Source organism: Osmerus eperlanus, chromosome 18 (genome assembly GCF_963692335.1).
Source record: "Osmerus eperlanus chromosome 18, fOsmEpe2.1, whole genome shotgun sequence".
NCBI lineage: Eukaryota > Metazoa > Chordata > Actinopteri > Osmeriformes > Osmeridae > Osmerus > Osmerus eperlanus.
The window spans coordinates 4975589-4995337 of NC_085035.1; the positions used below are offsets into that span (position 1 = coordinate 4975589).

General features: G+C 48.1%; 1 protein-coding gene across 1 annotated transcript in view; it reads right to left on the reverse strand.

The window, feature by feature from the left end:
- The window catches only part of epb41l4a (erythrocyte membrane protein band 4.1 like 4A), a 33350-nt gene that overhangs the window by 11467 nt on the left and 2134 nt on the right, over positions 1-19749 (reverse strand). The window contains exons 2-7 of the mRNA XM_062484371.1: positions 19226-19516; positions 7236-7340; positions 3167-3218; positions 2721-2799; positions 2434-2531; positions 2199-2319 (exon numbers count right to left, since the gene is read on the reverse strand). Coding sequence (XP_062340355.1) covers positions 2199-2319; positions 2434-2531; positions 2721-2799; positions 3167-3218; positions 7236-7340; positions 19226-19324 — 554 coding nt within the window. The 5' untranslated portion in view covers positions 19325-19516. The remainder of the gene's footprint in view (positions 1-2198; positions 2320-2433; positions 2532-2720; positions 2800-3166; positions 3219-7235; positions 7341-19225; positions 19517-19749) is intronic.

Consider the following 19749-nt stretch of genomic DNA (forward strand, 5'->3'; position numbering starts at 1 on the left):
AGCCTGCCTGTGGGAATGCGCGAGACAAGACTAGGAAACAGAGCCTGTCGGGGAGCAGATATATTGGAACATAAATGATAGTGTGCGCGCGTGTGTGTATGTGAGAGGGGAGGGTGTCTGTGTAGAGGATCACAGAGTCAGCATGACATCCACAGGCCCCCAGAGATAACTAGGACGGCTCCTTCCCCCTGCTCTCCCTCTCTGCTTCTCCCTCTCTATCTCCGTCTCTCTGTTCTCCATCTTCCTCTCTTCTCGTGCCCCGTCTGAGACTGAGACTCCCTCTCCTTTTTCGACTCTCCTCCCTCCCGCTCTCTCCTCCTCCACCCCCCCCCCCCCCCCCCAGTAATCCCTCTCCCTCTATCTCCCTGTCCTAATATCACAGCCTCTCTCTGCTCGTCAGACACTGGAGGGAGAGCAGAGGGGCACTAATGAATCCCCCCCCCCCCCCCCCCCGACTGATCTCCAATCAGCCCGGGCTGCTCCTCCTCCACTTACCGCATCCTCAGGCTCAATGATGAGGCCAGACCTGGGCTTCGTCTGAAAGGGGCTGGGTATGACTCAGGCACGGCCTGCTGTATCACATTCGAGCGGCCGACAGCTGCAACAGGAACTCACTGCACACCCCCCCCCCCCCCCCCCCCCCCCCCCCCCGCGGCTGACGGGACTAACCCCAGCGACCGCTGAGAGTCGTCGAGTTACAGATTCCTACCGCTGCCCGTCACCCCGCCGAGCGTCCGGCAGACGGTCGTCGGTCGGGACGTCACGTCGTCCACGACGGACGGCGTGACGGAGGGCGGCCGGTGATCGATGCGAAGCGGTTGAGGCGGAGACGCGCCGTGTCATTGTTGCCTCGGGAACGGGTCAGCACATGAGCCTGTCTGAGTCTGGGGAGGGGCTGCTGTATCTGTGGAGGACTGGGTAGTTTGTCGGGGGGGGGGGGGGGGGGGGGGGGGGGAGGAGGAGGAGGGGTGTAATCAGCTGGACGAGCTGGCATCGCATGCCCTTCATGCTCAGATTAGATCCCCTAATCACTTCCCTGTCACCGACTGTACAGAATGCACCGATGGAATCCACAGACAGATGAAATGCACGAAACCCGCCCAACTGAAGCCTGAAGTCCTGATAGCGACTCCAGACTGCCTCATGAGAAGCCCCTGTTTAGTGAGTCAGAGCAGAGTGACGCTAGGATGAGGATCAAACCGTGGGGATCTGAACAAAGCTATCAGAGGCTCTGTTTGACTTCCATTAGGATGTTATTCCCTCGGCGGCGCGCGCGCGTGTGCTTCCAGACACGGAGGCCCGCGGTTTAAGGCTTCATCCTGTTTAGATGAGACCGTGTGTGGGGAGCGTATGTCCCGACAGTGTGGCCGGCGCGACCATAATCCGTGATCCCGGCTAACGGGGTTGTGGTCCGCAGCAGCTACGCTAACCTGACCAGGAGTTGCGAGTCCCGGTCACTCCGGAGTGCGTGTCGATGATGACGACGGGCGCGTGAGGGGGGAGAGAGAGAGCCAGGGGGACGCGCTCGTTCGCTCTCGCCGCGTGCCTGGCGGGAGTTATTTGTCTCGTGTGACAACTCCGACACCCTCCCCCCTCTCCTCCTCTAACACCGCCCCCCCCCCCCTCCTCCTCCTCCCCCCCAGGCCCCAGTTCAGAATGCCAGGCAGGTGAGTAAACTGAACATAGGTCAGCCCTGTAATTGTCTGACAGAGGTCTTTCAGGACCATTGGGCTCGTGGGCTCCGATTACAAAGGCAAGCGCGGTGCCAGAGGGAGGAATCCTTATTATCACCGAACAGCATTCTATTCCCAGCGGCCCTCCGGGGGACATGTTATCCTCAGACAAGGAATCGTGGGATTACCCTGGTAATGGACAACTTTAAAGTGAGACGGGGGGGATATTGGGTGAGAAGAGGAGATATTCCCAGATGTACAGTGCCCATTCTATTCAAACAGGAGGACGGAGTTTTACGTATTAGCACATTTGGCATTGTAACACATTAGTTCAGTTATGAAAACTGGTAATTCCAGATAACAAACTAAAGACACAACAAAGTCCACCAGTGCAGATTACAGTAAAAGAGATTTTTTTTCGGACGACTAGGAAAATCACTCCCACACGTAATCTGTAATCTGCCCCGGCACGGATTAGAGGTTAGAGATTGGGCTCCCTGTCAAAGCAATGCAGCACTTCCTTACGTTACAGTTTTGTGGATCTGCGTCACCGTGTCCTCCAGGTCCTCCTTCTGGTCAGGAACGAAGCGATACTCCGACACGTAACCGGCCACATGCTTGTACGGGTCAAAATCTCCAAGCTCGGCTGGATAGAGGTTGAACAAAAGAACATGTTGGGAATGCAGCCTTATAGAGTACCACTAGAGTACAAGTGCTACAGGACCAGACTTCTCTCTCTCGCTTTGGCCATTTCACTCACACTGAATGGCCAGGGCTGCCAGTTTGGCACTGGTGTCGAGGGGACAGGGAACTCTGCCCTGCAAAACATCCTGCTTCACTTGCAGGAAGAACTGGTACCTGCAGTTAAGGATGCGCGAACACACAAATTATTTCGAACTACAGTTATTAGCTCTGCAGATAAGGTGCTATCATAGGTCACAAGGCAGCAGGACAAGGATAAGGTAAAAACACCGCTCGGAAAGGACCTGTCAAACACTGTTGTCAATATCTCACAATATCAATGTTGTGGTGCCCAAAATAACTCGCCTTGTTATTTCTTCTTTGAGTTTACACGGATCCTCAGCGTAAAACTTGACTCCAAAGTAGAGCGTGTATGGCGGCCCTGCTGGAAGAGCACAAGAGAGTAAGTACTGATACACACAAACGCACACACACACACACGCACACACACACACACACACACACACACAAAACCTGTATAAGCCAATACAAGTGGGTCAACAGGGCTGATAAAGTTGGCATATGTGACTGGAAAGGAGTCGCCCCCTGACAACGTTCTGGAAGTTTCAGTAGAATAAAGGCCAGAGTGGCCAGCCTGTTATTAAGGTAATCGTGGTTGTAGTGGACGGCACAGTGGGTGATTCAGAGAGTCTGCTGCCTCCAGTGCCTTCTCCATCAAGCATCGGATGCTTCTAGGTCACCAGGCAAGGCCGGCAGCTGAACTCAACAAAGAGGAAAGAGTACATTCTTACTTGTTATGAGATCTTTGTGTTCCGAGAGGGTTTTCGTCGGGTCGAGCCAATACTGTAAAAAACAGACAGGTTGTTCAGACGGTCGGCATTTAAGAGTACATCCTACCGACAGTACATCAAAGACAACATGGAACGAGTTGTACTAGGCTCCTTTGAGCATGATAGCTCACTAATTGGCTGGAAGAAAGCAGTGCAGTTTGTTTAGTCAAATCATGGCTGAACAGTCTGTGCGGTGTGTTGGACTCAGGGAGCTGTTCAGTCATGCAAGCCCTGCCTGGCATAATACAAAGGCAGAGTAAACCGACTTTTTAAAAACGGTCTTGTTAAAACTGGGTGCGAGTCATTAAAATCAGCATCAATAAAACATCAGGTTTGAGCAGGTCACAGTGAGCTGCCAACTCGACAGAAACTCCACTAACCACTTATTTATCTTACTGGCTGCAAGGCTGTGAGGAATCCTCTATCTCGCTGGACTGTCAGATTTCCAACGAATCAACATTTGAAAACAAGACATTCCGCACAATGTTCTTACACATGAATCATTATGTGTAGAATTGAGTAAAGTGGGCATCCGTTTTTTGAATAAAACATGAGTTACGAAGAGTTGGTCTCAAAAGGAACTACGAAACTGCGTCACTACCATAAGGATACTGTTGTGGATGAAAATGAAGAACCTACACACTGCGATGTGATGAAGCTGATCCCAATATTTTCTGAGATTTATTAGATTATTTGTGGCATGAAAAATAACATTTCTGTCCACCTGAACCACGTCTCTTTATCTAGTAACAACTATGCTTCAGCAATCTCTTTATTCAGATAGCTGTAGCTATCTTTCCCTATCGCTTATCTTTCCCCATCTACCTATCTTTAGCCATCTATTTATATTTAGCTATCTTTATCTTTGTTGTCAGAGCTCATCACGTGCTCCCTACTCTCCTGGGAACTGTCCTTACGGAAAAAAAGACAGACTGAAGAATTTTGTTCTTCATCTTCATCTGTTCTTTTCTTTAAGTAACTCAACACTAACACAGTTTTGACTTCCCAGAAACATCCAACATCCCAATCCATCAAACATTAAAGCGTCTTCTTCATCACGCTTCTATTTTCCTTGCGAAGACAAATGAGGGAATCTGCTCTCGTTTGGCTGTGGGGTGAAATCAGACTCCGCTTCCTTTCCACCGTAAAATTAATAGCGCTGCACCCCTTGAAAAGCCTTCAAGTCATATTTTAAATGCATCTCAAACAAGTCGAGGGCATTTCTTGCAGATGTTGCCGAAAATCCTAGGCTGTTCCACAGAGGAGCAGTCTGTGAGCTGAATATTTTGATTCTGGGCCATTTTGGAGAGCATGCAGATGAATAGATATCAGTGTAACGAACTGGGAGAAACAATGCCAACCTATTTCAGACTTAAGGAGGCCTCATAGATCCATCGCACCCACCCACCAAAACCCTTCAACACACCAAACCACACACACACACACCACACACACCACACACACTATAAACACCACCACACATATCACAAACCACGCCACACGGACACAAGATAAAAGAAGAGACGCAGTCGAGCGGATGCCGGTGAGCAGAGGACGTGATTAGGGGCTGTGCGCGACTGAATTAGAATAAGTTAATTGAATTGGTAAATCTTATCGAATTTGCAATAATCACGTTACCGCAGCCGGTGCGTTCTAGCGCATGCTGATATATGCAAACGAGGGGCGAGAGAACACAGGCCGACATGGTGCCGCGTACAGCAGACAAAGACAGAGGACTTTCTCTCGAGAAACCCCGTCGGCTTCCCGAGTTGATCCGAAACCCCGTCACTGTGACTGGCATGCCCCGGTGGAAGGTGAATGGTATGATAAACAGAGCCGTGAATCACACACTTCAACACTATAATAACGCCCCGTGAATAACCAATCACTCCACTGTGTGTTTCCGGGAGGAAACGAGTGCTCCCATATATCTATAATTGCGACGTAGACCTTCATAAAAAAAAATACACAAAAGTTTCTTCAAAATGCTAATGTGTTCTTTATCTGTGTTCGTGCAGACAGATCACATGGTGAAGGTGTGAGAGAGTCAGGTCCAACCAGCTGAGAAGCATTGAGGAATTGCACCACCTCAGTGAAATCCCAACCAAAACTCCCCGTTCGTCTGTTCCTGTGCCAGATTTATTGAACGCCTCAAGGCCTCTAAATACACGGGATTAGATCATGTACGAGAGTTATGTATTTGCCCTACAGCAGTGAGCGCTGCCCCCAGAGAATAGATGAATAAATGAAAATATAGACGATAAATAAATAAAACGCCGCAGTTGCGAGGCGGGGCCATGTGATTGACATGTACGACACCACAGAAGCCGAGCAAGTTCAAGGCCACCGTGGGTCCGCAGGGGTCGGGCGGGGGAAGGCGCCACACACATGGACCAAAACACCCCTGAATACATGAAACAGGAATTCTAGAAAACAAACGGGATCCGTGCTATTTCGAAAAGGACTGTTTTATGAAATGAGCTTTTCCACAGCCAAGCCTCGACGGCAGACCGCGCGCGTGTACAGCTGCTCCTCTGCATCGCTGTGTTTACGACTCCTGAGACGAGGGAGGGAAGCTAATGTGCACGTATGGAGTCTGATTCAAGGATGCCCTTGGGCGTGATATTCACCTAGCAGATGGAGGCTAAGCTGCCAACACAATATATGTTTAGAAGGATCCAGTCCCGGTTGTATAAATATTGATGCAAGACCCACCTGGGGCCTGTTTTCATCTAAATACAGGAGGACATTTCCTTGAAGACGGATCAGTCTGGGTCCTGAGGCTCGCCGATGTGACTAGACGTCAAGCTAGCAGACGCTGCCAGTGGGGCTGGAGCGTGGTCTCTGTTTGAGGTTCCCCACAACACCACGGATGTAAACGCTGGGAGTGTGGACGTAAGGCGGACACCTGACACACTCTGGAAGAGGGCACTGGAGAAGGCAGCAGCATGTGATCCGCAAATCCAATCACACGCTCTCGTTCAGCACACAGAGGCGTCGAGGTATGCTCAACTGGACGCATGTCCAGGGGAGGCGCTGCAGTCTGGCATTTTTCCATCCCCGTCAAGATATCTCTCTGCTTTGCTTTCACATCAAACGTGGCTTTCGATAGGCCCCAACATCTCGCAAGTACAAGGGTGTGCTTCCATCCTGGGCTGGTCCGGAGATAAATCAAAAAAAAGCTCTGGAGACAACCCCGGAGGGCACAGAACTGGATCCCGCCCTTGCGTGTGAGCCAACATGTGAGGTGAGAGGGACTGAGTCAGATCATTGTGTTCTTTTGTGGGCCTGCACTCTGTCTCACCCTGCGCTGGAACCCCCGGGGCTCAACACTGTTACTCCTCCGCTCTGCTGCAACGCCGGCACCTTGGGAAGGAATGGCAGTGGATGACCACAGGACTGCTTCTACGGGAGAGAACGCCTCATGCTGTGGTACTGTCACTAGAGTTAGGTTCTTCTCAGATTCCAAGCCGGGCAACGAATATTTACATTTACATTTAGTCATTTAGCAGACGCTCTTATCCAGAGCGACTTACAGTAAGTACAGGGACATTCCCCCCGAGGCAAGTAGGGTGAAGTGCCTTTCCCAAGGACACAACGTCATTTTTGCACAGCCGGGAATCGAACTAGCAACCTTCTGATTACTAGCCCGATTCCCTAACCGCTCAGCCACCTGACACCTGAATATACGGCTGTCTTTAGGACGCATTCTTTAGAGATGTTTTGGAAATAGGATTTGAAGTTTGCTTGAAACTTCGTCCAACTTCTCTATATCTAGAGGGCCATGCGTTATGGAAAAGGTCTTCACTTTAATGTCACTCAGCACTGTCAAGGGGACCCAAACTCCCACTGTGCCACTAAATTGAGGGTAAAAAAAACTCCCATAGCTCTCTGCATGACGCCTACATTTCTCTAGATTTCCGTCCCCTCTGCTCTACTTTCCAGCCCTTCTCGCTGGCATCTTTGGCCGGCCCGGCCCCCTGCTCTTCCGGAAGAAAGGTCAAGGAAGAGTCGAGGTGCCGTCACTCACCGTCTGGTGGCTGTGGTCGCAGTAGCGTAATCCGAAGTAGTCGGTCTCCACCAGGTTCACATGACCGAAGACCCAGTCCAGCACTACCGAGCCCTTGGTAGACTCCTGTGGATCAGAACATATCAGTCAGTCTACTTCCATGTCTATGCGGTTACGGAAAAGGGATATTGAGCAACCCGGGATCAAACAATGCAGTTGGCAAACCGTTCACGTCGCAGTCATGTCGGAAAACCATTTGAGGTTTGTTTGCCTGGCACGACCGCTCGTGTGCATGAGCGCCCGCAAATGTAATAGACCGTAATGCTATCGCATCACAGCTGCCGATGTGTAATGATGATCTGAACAACAAAGGATTCAGACGCGCCATCATAAGTCGTCGACTCACGAGCAAACTTGGTCGGGAACAAACACGGTTCGAGGAATCCAAGTTTTTACCTCCAATGACATAAACAGACTCGGTAAGGAAGCTCAACAGTCTCCACTACTAGGAGGAACAAATGATTTGAAAAATGGTTTTACACTGCAATTTACACGCCTCCCGGGTGTTGCTTATTGGCGTTTCATAAGGTCACAAAAGCAATCTACTTAGAGAAGCGTCATTATTTCTCCGATGTTATGGTTGCGAGACAGACAAACTATGGTAATAGGGGCATTACCATGACAACTATACTTCACTGCTGTGAACGGATCCTGGTCAAATGCATCTATTTTGGAGGGTTTGATCATTATCCATGGCTGTGTAATAGAAGTTCTTAAAGCGTAAACAAATGAAACACTGATCTTACGGGCCAATATTTTTTTTACTGATGATTGTCTTTATTGATCATGGATCACTAATCCGCACTTCCCAACAGAGCCCTAACCCTCTCCTCTCTCACGGCACGGTGAGTTTCCCCTTCCATTTCTATCCTCGGGGGCGATCTAATTATATCCCGGGAGAGGAAATAAGATTTTTAGTAGAGGCTTCACTGCATACTCTGATAATGAAAGACAAGCTTCATTTGACAAACAACCTTCCTCACGTCGAGTCGGGGTTGGCTATGGCAACACGCCACAAACACATCCTCATCATCCCCAGTGCTGCTCTGGCCTCACTCTTCCTCATCTGTGAATCAACACAATCTACCCCCCTGGTTTATGCTGGGGAGATCTCATTGGGTCAATCCATCTCCGATCTATCACTGGGGGTGTGTTAGCATGGAGGGCTCTGGGCTGTTTGTCCAATTGCAGGACTTCATCTCGGCGAGTTTTTTGCTTCCGATACCCAGCGAGGAAACTCGGCTGTCTGTTTTGAACCACGAAAACTGTCTGATGAATCACACACTCTGACAGTCGGGCCAGTGTGATTTATGCCTCAAGAGGGATGAACAGACAGACCGCGCTGCTCCGCTAGAGGCTCGAATCTGACTCCACAGACCAACTAGAAATACGCCATCTTCCGGCAGTGGAGTCAGCAGAACCGAGATGATTAATTGGCTTCTTGGAGCCCTGATGTTTGACGGTTTCAAATTCCAGAGTGAAGACGGTCACGGGTGCAAGGGAAGCTCGGGTTCGTAGCAGAACAGCAGCGTGTAGCATGCAGCTCACACACTTCCTGGCCTGAATTGGTCACTGCCTCCGTTCCCTCAGGTCCAGGATCTCTCAACTGTGAGCCAGGCAGACAGACAGAGACGGCTAGACGGAAAAACAGACAGACAGACCAGAACACGGCAGACGAGAGCAGAGAAGACAGACAAAGGAACAGAACAGACCCCCTCCGTATTAAACCTCCTTCTGATCAAACCACATGATGCATGAGCTGTCACCCGGCAGACAGCTGTTACACCATGGGATTTCTCTCGGTGACTCGCTGAGATGATTATCATGTCAACATCCTCAACACGTCCTACCAGCCAGCGCTTGGCGTTGGCAACAACAACACCGACAGAGGCTCAGGTAGTGAAAACACCAGGTGTTTGAAACTGTGTGTGGTTTTTTGATTGTCCCACCAGTGCACAACAAGTGACTGAATAATTATGTTCCCCTGCTTCGGCCTATGTTTGAACTGAATATCCGCAGCCAGGGTTAATTATTACTTGAGTGTAAAGAGCACGACCAGCACAAACAAACCTCAGCTAGCTCTCTTCTCAGACATCCTATAATTGACCTGCTCAGATGTTTTCATACCAAACACAAAACATCATGTCAGCTCCAATAATCGCTTCAGCACCTCACTTATCGTAAAGTATTATCAATCCCAATGACTTGATTTGACATGACGTTCCCGTCAATGATTATGACGGCTTCTGACAGCTTTCTGTGAGCACCGGCCTTCGTTCAACTGCGTTACTGCGAGAGACAGCATTTCATTTCAGTCAATATTTCAAATCCAACCTTATTAGTGGATTCGAAATAACAAATAAACATCCGAGTCTGGCAGCTTTGGATGGGCGCACGCAGCACTGTTTATAGACACAGACACGCTATCCCTACCATAATGCATGATCTATCACAGTCACCCTTTACGACTCACACACACCCACACACACACACACACACACATACACACACAGTCCACATCATGTTTGCCCTTGTTTACCTTCTCTGTGATGTGCTGGGGAAAGAGGCTTCCCCCTTCATTGTCAAATAACAAAGACTAACATGGAATAATTGCCACAGCTTTCTCAGCCCCTCTGTGCCCAAAGGGGACAAACCGGGGAGCAAAGCATTGATCTTCCTGTTGGAGTCACTCCTACATACAACATTTGCCCGCGTTTGATGTTTTACGTCCTGCTTCGTTTGCTTGACCTTTTTCTGCGGCCCACGCGAGATGTGAGTGGAAGCTATGAGTTATGCTTCTCGGTTTACTCCCAGCTGGCACCACATCTGGTTGCAGATCATTGCATAAGGACTTCGGGTCCAGTCCCTTTAGATCGAGACTAAGGTCAAACACCGGAAATCCGTGAGGCGAGCGGTGGCAACACAACAGCATATCGAACTCCGACTCCGCAGCGTGAGCCGGAGATGAAGGCGAACATCTCTCCTGTTACTAACCAGTAGTGTCCATCATTTGATACCCCTTACATGTGAGCCTCGCTGAGGGGCATATTAGGGGCCTGGCTGGGGAGCCGTCTTGGTCACGTGGCCCCTGAATACAGTAACGGAACACCACGATGGCCCGCGGGCGGCAGAGCGCTGAGGTTTTACCGGATGACATCATCCAGGTAGGACCAACTGGCCCACACCCTGAGAGCCAGACGAGAGGATCAGGAGGCAGGAAGGAGCCAGCCCCTGGCACCACCCTGTTGTGTTTCTACTGCGAGGGCTCTTCCCAGTCCTCCCAGACACACTCCCTGCATTCCTCCTTTATCTCCACCCTGTCGATAAGGGATGTCTGGTGGTCAGGGGGTGGGATGGTTCCAATAACATTTTAACAACAAGGTATTGGGGTTGGAGAGGAAACATGCATACTAAAGGGCATATTTGTCCTAGTTTTGTGTTGAGTCATAGTGTAAGGGTTTATCTTTACATGGAGTCGGCCTATCTCCAAAATGAAACCTTGGTACCGGGGTTTGAAATATAACCTTGGTGTCTGGCGCTTGTCTTGGAAAATGATTGTCTTTTTGTGAAATGATTTGACTTTACTTGCCACATTCCTGTGTCAAAACCAACCATACATTCACAATGAGAAATCCAACTAGTACATGTACCGGTAATGTATAAGACCGGGATAAATCTTTGTCTGATGTAGTTCCGGGTCAGAGGGGGTTATGTTCAAAATGGCATGAGGTCAGAGCCAATCAGTCCTTGGGAAATGAACCTAGTGTGAGTCATTAAGGGATTTGAAAGGGCACCTAGAGGACTGACGATAAATAAAGTGTTGTCAGTATTTCTCTCTACCCGAGAAACACACCCACTGGTCAGAAACACCCAATGCGCTGAAAAACAGGATGTTTCGAGGATTTATACTGAAACAAAAGGGGAGGAAAGGTTGCAGACATCCTTTGGGAAGCTAGCTGGTACACATCATTATCTGTGCCGTTCAAACAGAATATAATTAACATCCGATCCCCATTACTGATTAGGCTGTGTGATCACACTCTACAGTGTGTGGTCAAACGTTGCCGTCGGAGACAGACATACTGCCAGTGGCCCCTGCCCTTCTCTTGATTGGACCTCGATCAACGGGACAAATGTTGGGCTAGGTGTCAATGAAGGCTGGGGAAGAGGAGACCAGAGCTGAACGCTGTTGATCCTGGAGGCCCGGCCGAGCTCAAGTTTGTTGATACGGAGACAGTGATGAATCGGCTCGTTATGGTGTTCCAGGGGCCCTGAGACACGCCACTTATCAATACGGTCACGGTCGATCCAATGATCTGTTTTCCGAAACGTGAATCGTAAGTGAGGGACGCGCCGCGCCCTTCAGATGCGGGAGGGACGGCGTCTGACGGCGTCTTTTCTATGGGCACATCCTCCGCTGTCAAGGAGCCGTGAGACGTTTTGTGACACACACGAAGCCACACTTGCGTACGTGTGTTTTCACATACAGTCGTTAGCTATTAGTTCTGTGGGCGCATTTGAAGCCCCCTGCAAAACTGCTTGGAAAAAGGGCTATACAAATTCAAATTTGATTCGATACAGTACGTGCAGTAGAATATGTGTCGGTACCACAGGCTTAAGCGTGTCCGGTGAGGGGGGGGGGGGGGGGGGGTTGATACTGTAGCTTCATTCTAGCTCTCCCTCTGTCACTCTTTCCCCATGGTAACAGGGTCATGGGGCGCTCTGACCATCTGCTGGGTTCTGAGTTTCCTGATGCTGGCTGGCCGTGGTGGTGGAGGTAGCTGCTGGGCAGGGCCCTCCAGGGCGGGGGCAGTTTGGGGCTTTTTTTTTGTTGAGCTGGTTTGGATGAAGGCCACGGCTCCTCTCGGCCCAGACACATCAGCTCAGCAGCAGGGGTTGGGGAGGGTGGGTGGCCAAGGGTGGGTTCCTGTCAGCAGAGGACACCCGCCAGATCCCCCGGAGAAATTGCTTTCTCTCTCTTCTATCTAAATGAGGACAGCATGCTGGGCAAATCAGCGGGGAGGGTGGGGGTGGGTGGGGAGTTTGGAGCTCAACATGCTTCCCTGACACAGTGTCCTCCCTGGTCCTCGGAGGAAACCTGGCACCAAATCTGTAGCTCCTCCTCCCTTCTGATCGAAACCCCCCCTCCCCTTGTTGCCGCTGGAAACCGTCCAGATGCCTGTGGCAACAGTCAGGTGCCAGAGAAGATTGCACTACGTTACCACGGTTACCCCCGCTTAAAAACACAAGCTGCCACTGTATAGGGCGAGCGGCCTCTCTCCCACGGACACATGAAGCTGTTTCTGTGAGGCCCAGGCGGAGATAGGTCCGATTTGGCCCGGACACCCAGAGGACAACGTCGCCATGTGATTTATGGGTCTAGAGAAAGGTACTGGTGATGTGGAGCAAAAACACGTTCACAGGCGCCTCTGTAGGAGCCACAGTTCTAAATCCAAGCAGTTATTCAAATGCAGAGGAGCAGGAAAGACAAACCGAGATAGCCGAGTGCACTGTCATCATGGATGTTTAGTGTGTACTGAACTAAATCATGAAATAAACAAACATTCAAAGCCACTGGGCCATTTAGCATCGACACATGCAGCCTACAAGGGACTACAACACTCATGGTTATCAGCTGCACAATCACAACTTCATACAGTCTAACTGCTGTGCACAACAGAAAAAAGCTACTGATAAAGTACTCCAGTTTTGTAGACCTCCACATGTACTCTGATGCCCATTTCAGACAGTGGTGACAAGTGCCAACTAACTTCAATGATAATCAACCATCTGTTCTTTTTGAAAGGGTCTCCGAAGACTCAAGATTAAACAATAATTTTATGATCAAACTGTCTCTGGACAGATATAGCGGACCACCATGAAACAGAAGCAGGACTTGGCTATGAATGCCAAATTCTGCTTTGTCACCACGGAGACTGAGACCACAGATAAGATCAAACTTTATGAATTCAGTCTTAATGGAGATTAGAGATATTATAATATATACTGTCGGTACTTAAGCCCCCACTAATTATCCAGATAACACATTTAGTTTGTCTCAGTCCTGATTATGTATCTTCCTCTGCACAGTCCTGATAATAGTAGCGTAGTAGAATAGTTGCATTATTATATACAGTATATAATATATATATATTTAGATATATATACACTGTATGTACTGTGAGAGAGATCACGAATATATCTTGACTGCAATAAGGGTGTTGAAAAGTATAGCAACATTGGTAGCACACATTGAAAATGTTTCCGTCCCCACCAAAAACGAACCACTAAAAGTGTTTCGTTGCAGTTTGCTTGGATTTCTTCGAAGCAGCGTTGTGTGTCGGATCACAGAACAGCAGAGTGTCTGGGTGTGAGCCTCAGACAGAGGAGGAGGTCTGCCCTGCAGGGTCTGAAAAATTGATTTCCAACGACAGTAATAATTCATAGGTCGGGATATTAATAATGCACCAACCTGCTCATTTAAATACTGTGTTACAATTAGCTGAGCTGTGAGCTATGTGCTAGCGCTCCCATCTGATCTCCTCTCGGAGGAGAAGAACCGCCGGATTTTGATGACATCAGCAGCAACCATGGGATTGAGCAGTAGATATGACACATCAGGTTATTCTCCATGGGGACTGACCTTCCTTAGGCCAGAAATATCCTTATTCTGGATCGAATACTTTTGATGAACAGCGTGATGGCGTGAGAGGTCACCAACATCAATTAATCTTGGCAAATCTACAATATGTCAGGTTTAGGATCGATCTTTATGGATCTATATCCGAAGAGCTCCCTGTAAAACGGATGCAGACACCAATAACTAATTAGGAAATATTCGTTGGTACCGTTACTTTGGATGGTTTGATTTTCTGTTCTATACGGACAGGTTGTGTGCTCAGACAGAAGTTTGGACACGCTTCAACTATGTGTCCTTCCCTTGATCCAAGGTCATATTTGCCCTATTTCCCGACCACAGATGAAATGCTTACCCAGGGGCACGGCCGGGCTAGTTCCGACCAGAATTCCTGTGTAAATCTCGGCGAAGGGTAATACGAATCAAAGAGCACGTGTAGGCAGAGAGCAGAGAAAGGAAGGTATGTGAACAATGACAGCAGAATCCAAGGTAATTCCAGCCTGTCAAAGCAGAGATTATGTTGATCACGGGGACTAAAGACAGCCAGTGATGCAGATACGATGCCGGCGTTCTCCTCTCAACCCGGTGAAAGGCCCAAGTACATTTTCTTTCCCCTCACTGAGCTTGGGCTCAGGCCCCTTAGCTCAATACCCCCCATCCCCATTCCTGGCTCCGCAGCAGGGACTTTGTTCAGTCACACTTCAGTTGCCTACCTCCGTCTCTCAAGATGAGATCGCTCCATCACCCCATTTTTGTTGCTGTTTACACCTGTTTGGGGATTGCGTAGTACTGATAGTGATGAAAGATGAGGTACAAGGATGATTGTTGTGATGACGGATTGCTGGCACAACTCTAAGAAGGGAAGGATGTTGTTGCGCGGTTCAGTTACGAAAGCTTGAGTGTGTACGGGTGTGCAGACATACAGCTTAATGATGCGAGATGTCAGTTGATGTTAGACGAACCATAGAGTGCCGGAGTCAGTAACCATGCTGCACATTTGCATCTGGAGGTGAACCTCCATCACCGTTTTGTTCAATTCCTTCATCTCATCGTTTATTGTTATTTTATTAGCACTTCAGATTTACATCTGACGGCAACAGAGTGGAAACATTCGATTCCACGGAAAAGGATTGCGTTTCTTCATGTACAGACGTGATGTCATGCATCAGTTTCGCAGAGGAACGGACTACTGTTTGCAGTGCCATTAGAGTAAATAATTAACCACTGGGACACATGGATGGATGTGTATGTGTGGGTGGGTGTGTTTCGTACACTCATCCTTTAGGTGCTAATGGAAGGTTCAGCTCTCAGTCGTAATTACGTAAAGAGCACAGCTATGTCCACCGGGCCGCATAGAAGGACAGCTTCTCTCTGCGAGCGTGAAGCCTCACACCGAGCTGGATTTAGATGAATGATGTCAGAGGAACCCCTGAGGGAGTTCAAGTGATGCTGCATCATCGCTCTCACACACACACACACACACACACACACACACACACACACACACACACACACACACACACACTTAAGTCTCTTTCAACTTTCAAATGCGGAATAAACTCACTGGAAACCCTCTCAGCTTCAACGGCCTTATGTGGCTCGTGGTTTTACGTTAGCTCATCCCTGGAGGTCTGTCCTCACTCAAATGTGGGGTTTTATGAAAAAACAGATCAAGACAGTTGTTTATGTGGGATCTGGTTGAATGTGTCATATTCTTCTACTCTTACAACCATTCTCCCGCCAGCTGGTGTAAAGTGTTTATTTATTCCCAAAGTGCTCAGCCTAGTCAGAGGGCGAACCAGGGGAAGGTCTGTGCCTGTCTCCAACAGGCCCTCAAACACTCTCTGACCTCTAAGGCAAATTACTAAATCACAGGAGGAAAACTGAAGGAGGGAGGGAGGACTGGTGGAAGACCAAAACATTAAAGCATGAAGAGGTTTTAATGCACCTGAGATGATTTATGGAAGGCTGTCATGATCTAAAAGCAAGATTTGCACCATTTCCAGCTTGGATTGTACTGTATCTTTTGGATCTATGGAGTTAATCATATTACAAAATAATTATAGAAAAAAAAGGAATAACTGTGATGATCTCGTTGAGGAGTGTGCATCCCACCAAGTGCTAACAACCGTGTGCGCGGCTCGGAGAAACTCAATCTAGCCTGCCGTCAGGCGGCGTCTGTTGCCTGCAGTTACACCACTAGGTCTAATTGTATTGTATGACTGGCTGTCCTGCCACAAAAGGAACCAGGCACACTCCCAAACACAACACTCACTGCTTTAAGGAAAAATGTGATAAGGATTATGTGTGATTGCGTGAGAGAGAGAGATAGAGAGTGGGAAGTTATCTTATTAACTTGCCTTTTCGACACGGTTCGAAAGACTTTCATGTCACAGTATCCTAAATCAAAGAAGGAACAGTGAAAGAGCATTTGAAACACGCAGGACCAATGAAAGGGGAGGCCTTTGCCTCAAGCCAAACAGATCAACACCCGAGGCGACCCATCCATCACGTCAGGTTTACGTGGACCCCCCTTCAGCCACCTGTCATGACAAGAGGCAGGAAGCTCTTTATAGGTGCACTGACATGAAACGTTGCCTGTCCTTTTGTAACAAACCTTCGAGGGTGACCTGCTGGAATAACACGGTCATTGTGTTTTGGCTGAAGTCGGAAGACAAAGACAATCTGAGTGACGACCAGGAAGCAGCTGCTGTCCTCGTCCGGGGAAGAAAAAAAAGCGGCCCTGTTATCATCCAGACGGACAAGGGACCAGAGCCTCGCCACCACGGCCAGAGAAAACAAACCCCACCTTCAGGGTCACCGGTGCTGATGTCTTTGGGCAGCTTCGCTTTGTTCTGGTGGCAACACGTGAGCAGTCCTGTACGACACACTAAATCCAAAACAGCCCCGAGGAAAAGCTCAATGGAGCCTTTGTGCGAGTACAGCGGGCCGCGCTTGCTCTAACACAGACACCGGCCAGGCTTAAGGGCCGAATGCATCTCAACGTCAAAGTGTTCCCCAACCGTAAACCGCCGCTTTGACAAATATATAAATAATAACATGAAACAAACCGAAGACCACCCTTTCAAGTATGTTTTTTTTTCTCACTCTATGCTCTGCTGAGAATAGCACAGGCAAGAAGCGACTAAGTGTGGGCAACAGCTGGACTTGCACAACACCTCGGGGACACGCGTGTCGAGGTCAACGTGCCATTTCCTTGGCAGTTCTCTTGGGCTTGTCGCAAAAGGAGAGAGGACAGAGAGAGCAAGCCGACCGCATTGGCTCCGTCCCTCCAGAAAAGCATTTGTCACCCGAATGAGCACTTTGTGCAGAGCCACATTCCATGCCTTTCTTTCGGCTCGAGCTTTTTAACTTCAACCCTTTCATTGTCTTTGTGAGTCTCTCTCCATGTGGTTCACCGTCACAGAGTCACTGAGAGCAGGGAACCGTGAAAATATGTGGTGACGTGCCTCTCCGCCGAGTACAACCTCTGGAACACCAACAGTGGACAGGGTAAATAGGATTAGTGCCACTTTCACTTTACGAACACTCTGTCACTTATTTCATTACTAATACTTCCATTATGAAAGGAAAACTGCTCTAACAACCATCAGTAAACCCTCAGTTCTGACACCACTGCTGCTTTACCTAACTGTATGTTTATACCTTGGGTACAAATGACTGGGCAGTCATCCAAATATGTAATTTTTTAGGGTGCGAATGTTCTATCAAGAAGAAAATGAGACACACAATCGGTACACAGTTTTGTTCATCCGGAAGCGCACGGGCCGACCGTGCGCTGCCAATGCTCACGGACATGCTCAGCTTCGCATTAACAATTCAAACGGGATGAGCAACCTGATCTTTGAAACAGGCGTGTGGTACTACACACACACACACACACTCACACATGTGATATACATACTGTACAATACAGACATGCCAAGAGGGGGCAGCTGCATCATTGTAAAGCCATCGGGGCCATCACCTTGAAGATAATCAAAGTCTTCAGTGGCTCTCGCCTCTCAAAGAGTCAGATGGCTGAGCGGTGAGGGAGTCGGGCTAGTAATCTGAAGGTTGCCAGTTCGATTCCCAGCCGTGCCAAATGACGTTGTGTCCTTGGGCAAGGCACTTCACCCTACTTGCTTCGAGGGGAATGTCCCTGTTCTTACTGTAAGTCACTCTGGATAAGAACGTCTGCTAAATGACTAAAATGTAAAATGTAAAAATGTAAACACACAACTCTAAAATGATTTAACCCTCCCAAGCTTGTAACAGCAGAATATTCGACTGTATCAAACAATTAATTTTACATGTAACATTACATTGTGCTACAACAGATTGTATAACTATATTCTAACTGTAGGACTCTCTAACAGAGACACAACCCAACACGTTAGCTGGTTCATGTGTGCCAAGATATTACCACCTGATTTATTATATAATCTGGCCAACGTAGGCCAAAGACCTTAGGGTATAAAAGTAACTCAGGTAAATAAACAGGCATCATAAGTTATAGACAACTTATTTACCCCCTCCACCCACCCCCACCCTAGCAAACCTGTGGGTTGTGGAGAAGGCATTCTACCTCTCACAGTTTCTACTGAACCCTGTCTCACCTTGTCATGTCTTGGAATGTTCTCGTATGTGTAAGATGTTAAAGCTGTTGTGTATTCAACCGATGTTACTGTGAGATGTTTGACTGTTTGATGGCCGGGGTTTCATTATGACAAATGGTGGGCTTGTCTAACCAAGGTGGATTCTTGCTGTACACCATGACAAGTCTTTCGTCTGAGACCCAGGGGGAGGAAACAGGAGTAACACCACACTGTTCCTGATACAATTATCCTTTCAAAGCATGCTTTCACCCACGTGCACAAATTGTTTGTGGTGGCTCAATTATTATGGTTCATGGAAAAATGTGACATGAATCTAATGAGCATTTCAATAGCACACATGCATATAGAACATGTCCTCTGCATTGTATTGTTGGACTTTCCCCTTTGTAATTTCCGATATTACCTCAAGCTCATAACTCATCACAATTTGGGTCCTTAGGGGTTCTTTTCTCAAATGGAAAATAATGGGGTTGTCACACACATTCAAAAGAAGATTACAGGTAGGTAGGCCCACTACACATACACATTTGAAACTCAAGACTTTTTTCCTCATCAAGGCTGTTTCAAAAAATATAGAATCAGATAATGCTGACGTACAACCGAACCTTTGCGCATGTCTCATTGCCGCATGCGGGGACAGATGTCGGATGGAAGGGTTATCTGTTGAGAGACAGAGACTGTGAACCATATCTTACCTTTATCCCTTGTTGTTGTGTGGTTAAAATCAATTTGGTTTCATCCAACAGAAGAACTTCACAGTAAAACTCCTCTGGGGTAGCACAGAAGCAACTCATCTCTTGTCTTGTGAAGGGGATACAGAACTGATTTAGCTTAAGATGTAAAGGAAAACATCTAGCAGTTCAGTCATTAAAACTGGTCGTAAATGACTGAAATATGTTTAAAGTAAATATAAATCCAATTCATGCGTTTTAAAAGAAAGTGCCCCAACACTGCCAATTGTAGTTTAATTGCCAATTTGTCCAAGCCTGAAAAATAGAACAGAATCACACTGTTAAAGGCGTGATACTCAATTTAACAAATAGCATCCACTTGTCCAAGTGACAACGAAGCCCTTGTACACACCTTAATCCCAAACCTTTTGTCTAGTCTGTAAGAAATACTTTTGTTGGCTAACAGTCTCTAGAGTTCGAATCGGTTAGGTCCAGGTTACAAGTTAAAAATAGCATCTCATATTTAACCATTATTCTTGCAAACTTAC